The following is a 5,000-nucleotide window of genomic DNA, read 5'->3' on the forward strand; positions in this document are numbered from 1 at the left end:
GTGTATTTATAATTTGGTCCTATTTTCAAACAGGCCATATTCCTTTTCAGGGACTACAGTAGTGGGGTATCTTCCTAAACTTACTGTATAAGAATTACAGATAGGATGATTACATCGATTCGATGACTAGAAAGCTCAGTATTTACATCACTAGCGCGTTTTCATACCTTTCTTATTGCCTCTTAACCTGTTATCTTCGATTGGCTTTAGTTCGATGTAAGCTGCTATAATTTTAACACGTTCCTGTATACGGCGTTTAATATCTTCATCCCTCTTCAGGTTACAATAAGACAATACAGTAGTGAATAAGAAGAATGGTAACGTGATTATAACTTGAAAGATTTATATAAAAGGCGGTTCTATCTAAAAAAAAAAAAAAAAAAAAAAAAAAAGGTCAGTAATCTTGATGTACAGGTGCTGCTTGTGCTAATATAAAATGAAGTGTTTTTTGCCATGTGTTGTGATACGTACTTTGCTTTCCAAGATCTCGAGCTAGATACTTCTTAAACCTCTTGAAGATAACACGGATGATAAAGCTTAATGTGATGAACGCCAAGAGTGCAGATATACAAGCACAATTCTTAAGTTTTAATTATTGCAATGCCACAGCACATTATTCTTCAAACTCTCACAAAATACGTTGATGATTAAAATAATTTATTTATAATCAAGCTGATAACCCATTCGCGTCAACAATTTTTTTAGAGTTATCCTCGCCGGTATATTTTGTAATTGCTTTAACATACTATTAATGACATATTTTTTTTAGCAATGTCACATTCCCAGCTAAAGCAAAACTTAGGCAAAAACAGCACTAACTGATAAGTGAGTTTTATTAAATTTTAGAAATGTAAGTTGCAACATACTCCCAGATAGAACACAATTCAATCCGAATCCTGACTTTAGATCTCTTGGCATAACACAATATATGTTACTTTGCTGTCTGTCAACATATGATTAATAGCCGTTTAAAGTGCTCCAGGATATTTTTTTATGAAATCGTAGCTTCTATATGACCATTCATAAGCAGAAGCGTCTTCCTTGTCTTGTACGATGAAGAAAAGAATATTCTATATCCTGCTTCGAACACCATAGCTACTATTAGTAGTAAAGACTCATCTCAAAGATTATGAAATTTCAAACATTGTCAGTAGTATTAATTACTATCAGTTTTATTTTCGTTGTTTAATCCATATATTATTAACATTATGATTATCATTATTATCGTTATTTTTAGTAATAGTAGTAGTAGTAGTGATAATAACTATTATTATTATCTGCCACTGGTATTTTTATAATATTAGTTGTCATTATCATTACTGTTATTGGTATTATGATTATTATTATCATCATTATAATCATTATTATTACCATTAGTGTTAATATTAGTAGTAGTATTATTTGTCACCTGTAACTTTTTGTAGTCGTTATAGTATCCTTATTATCAATATCATTACTGTTAGTATTACTACAGTAATTATCATTGATGCCATCATCATTATCATCATTATTGTTGTTATTGTCCCTGTCGAAATTACTGTCTCGCCTAAACAGTTTTTATACACTCTTCTCTCCCCTATCTTACCATGAACTCTTGCATCTTCTTAGATTGTCACGTTAGTGATTTTGCCTCTCTTTTCTCTATATCAATCAACATGATGTACGTTCTCATTGCCTCAGTCAGACGGTTGTACTGCACACTTGGCCATGTCAAAGTGTTTCTCAAATTATTACCTTTCATTTCTATTAATATACTGTACATGTCTTCTTTTCTCTGATCACATATTTTCACATTATTTTGGGTGAATATTTTCGGCAATAAGAATTATTCTAGGTGTTCTTATCAACCCAAGTTGCTCACCCATGACACATTTCGCATCATATCACTCCCTTTCCTTTTCTTTGATTCGGGATGTTCAACCTTCTGCAGTAAAACTCTTTAATCACAATCGCCTCTTTCCTAGTCTTTCGCTCTGTCTCTTGTTCATGTTTACCCTTTTTATTCCGTCTTCGTACCTCATCATGAACTCTGCCGAAGTATTCATGGATCTTATCTTGCTCCTCCCAGTCAGTTAACTTTTCTTTATGAACTTTCTTCGTCTGAAATACTTGCCGGCGACTATCTTATATTTCCTATTCTGACGTCCTATCATACCTTTATATCTCAAATTATTTATATCTGTCCATCTAAATTTCTTTACTTGTCTCACCATCAGGTCTTTAATTCACAATTTCACTGTTGACACGAGCCCTTTTATCTTTCATACGTACCAAATCACTTTAAGTCGTCCATGAAAAAGGTGATTGAGCATGTATCTCTCCGTAAGTGAATACCCAGCTTTGGGTAACGGAAACAGGCTACTTATCTTATAAAATTCCATTACATATATAAACTTTCGCCAGTGTTTTCCCGTATGATGTTAATTCAGTTTGCCAGTTCTTTGTCGACTTCTCGGATGTTATCTTACTAATGCCAGCGTTTGCCTTTCTATAATCCAGACGTGTAGAACCAGGTCACTTGCTTTCCTGTAATCCGCCTGATTTGCACGTAAGTTCATTTGCTGTTCTTGTCATCCCGCAAAATCATTTTGTCAACCAGCAACTGGTTTTTCATCCTTTTGCTTTTCTTCTTACATCCTCTATTCAACTGTTCATTTTCTATTTGCTTCAAACAAGAGTGTGTACAGTTTCGGTTATGTTATCATTAGCTTTCACTTGAGAGGTAAACATGAAAGTGACTGGTAAATTGTCTACCAGCATTCACTTTTTATCATATCACTAATTTATGCATTTTTAGTCGTAGTAAGGCATTTAATTATCTTAAGCAATATCTCTGCAAACCATCTTGTCCAGGTTATTTCCTGTTAGGCACACTTAACCATTCCACTTCTCTTTGTGTTCCATCTTGATATCCCAGACTGCATTCCAAAAGATCCAACTACCCTACTATCTTCCTCTAAACCCGTCTATGTTCTGTTATGTTCTGATCTGATGATTCTCTGTTCGGATATTTTCGGCCTTGTCATCATAGCTCTTAAAGTAGGACGATAATCGGTTCCATCTCTGTAAATTTCAAAGTTTTCATCTATTACCTTAGAGTTTCCCATTTTTCTTATGCCCACTTTCTGAAACTGTCCTAGGGTATTGATATGCTTTCTCAGTTACCTGATAGGATTTTATTATTATTATTATTATTATTATTATTATTATTATCATTATTATTATTATCATTATTATTATCATTATTATTATTACTATTGTTATTATTATTATTATTATTATTATTATTATTATTATCATTATTATTATTATTCATGATCGTCACCATTATCATTATTACTCTGTGTGTGTGTGTGTGTGTGTGTGTGTGTGTGTGTGTGTGTGTGTGTGTGTGTGTGTGTGTGTGTGTGTGTGTTAAAGACGATGTGAAAGAGTAGAATAACAATGATTTCAAGAAAGAAAGGATCGCGGAAAACAGGACTAAGAACTATGGCAGAGAATTAAAAAATGCTTCCAAGTTATCTTTATTATACATTTATCATTACATTCCCGCTGTTTATTCCTGTTTCTTTACCCCACTTATTTGTCATTACAGTTATTATTATTATTATCATTATCATTATCATTATCATTATTATTATTATTATCATTATTATTATTATTATTATCATTATTATTATTATTATTATTATTATTATCATTATTATTATTATTATCATAATCGCTATTATTGTTGTTATCATCTTTATCATGTTTTGTCTACGATAACATATGAGAAGAATTCACAATGAAGTTATGGGAGAAAATATATCTTACATTATTTGTCATAAATGATATTATTTGTAGTGTCGATGTCTTTAGCATTATCATCATCCCCATCACCAACGGTATGACCATCATCATCATTAGTGTTATTATCATCATTAGTAGCACTACTATCATTAACATATTACTATTATTGTTACGAAACATATATTTGTTTACCTGTATATGTGTCTATGTTTTCGTCTATGGAACAGAAACACTAGTTAAGTGTGATTATCCTTAAATTTGTATAGGCCTACGGAGATGATTATCCAAACAGAAAAAGGCCTCGAGAAGCGGTTGGAAATAATCCACAGAATATTGTTCTCAATTTAAACGACGTCAGAACCGAAAGTTGCTAAATGGATAAGTTTTCCCTGAATTGAAATCATTGAAAACTTTAGGGTTGTGTTTCCACGCATTACCTGCCTATGCAAATTATATGCAAATTCGAATGGTATGCAAACACGAACACTAACACGAATTTCTTACGTTTCTAAAGAGAAAAACTAATTATTTGCAAATTTCATATTATTGAGATTTCAGGGGAAAGCAGGGTGGTCAATCTAGTGCAGTGGACTATATGTAGCATCTGAGCTTACTGCTGAAGTTGCCAGTTATGATTCATGAATGACTGGACTTTCTTTCCCTGTCTACTGACCTTTCATGATTCCGAACTTTGAAACAATTTTATCAATTTCTATTACGAATTACGGAGTCCAGCTGAGTGAAAATAATTGTACACCGAACAAGACGAAAGAAAAGAAATACGTATATAAAATATAAACATAAAATACTCTTTCTTTCCTTTTCCTACCACTGCGAAATATACCATCGAATTTCTGGTAATCACGCAATCATTACAAGATTTTTCAAGTACTGGACAAACAACATTCACTGACTTCTTGTACGGTATTTAAAGGACAGACTCTAACGAAGATTTTCCACATATGCGGTGTAGCCTTGGTGGTATGTAGATAATGGTTGGATTCTGGGTGAATAAGGCATTTTGTTGATTTCCATTAGTGCCCAAGAATTTTTTTTTTTTTTTCATAAACATTTTATATCACTACCCGTTTTATATATGTCATTATGGTTGTTTGTGTTATTATTAGTTATCACTACAGTATAATTGTAATGGTAAACATATTAGCAATAATAATAATAATGATAATAATCTTCATCACGATTATTGA

The 5,000-nt window shown here is 32.2% G+C and overlaps 1 protein-coding gene across 1 annotated transcript in view; it reads right to left on the minus strand.

Annotated features, from left to right (window-relative positions):
- Positions 1-1,741, minus strand: part of LOC125025487 — a 7,695-nt gene extending 5,954 nt beyond the window's left edge. Inside the window, exons 1-3 of the mRNA XM_047613500.1 lie at positions 1,631-1,741; positions 472-580; positions 168-224 (exon numbers count right to left, since the gene is read on the minus strand). Of these exons, the coding sequence (XP_047469456.1) occupies positions 168-224; positions 472-580; positions 1,631-1,741 (277 nt within the window). The remainder of the gene's footprint in view (positions 1-167; positions 225-471; positions 581-1,630) is intronic.
- Positions 1,742-5,000: the final 3,259 nt, after the last annotated feature.

The sequence above is a fragment of the Penaeus chinensis genome, chromosome 5 (assembly GCF_019202785.1).
Source record: "Penaeus chinensis breed Huanghai No. 1 chromosome 5, ASM1920278v2, whole genome shotgun sequence".
Lineage (NCBI taxonomy): Eukaryota > Metazoa > Arthropoda > Malacostraca > Decapoda > Penaeidae > Penaeus > Penaeus chinensis.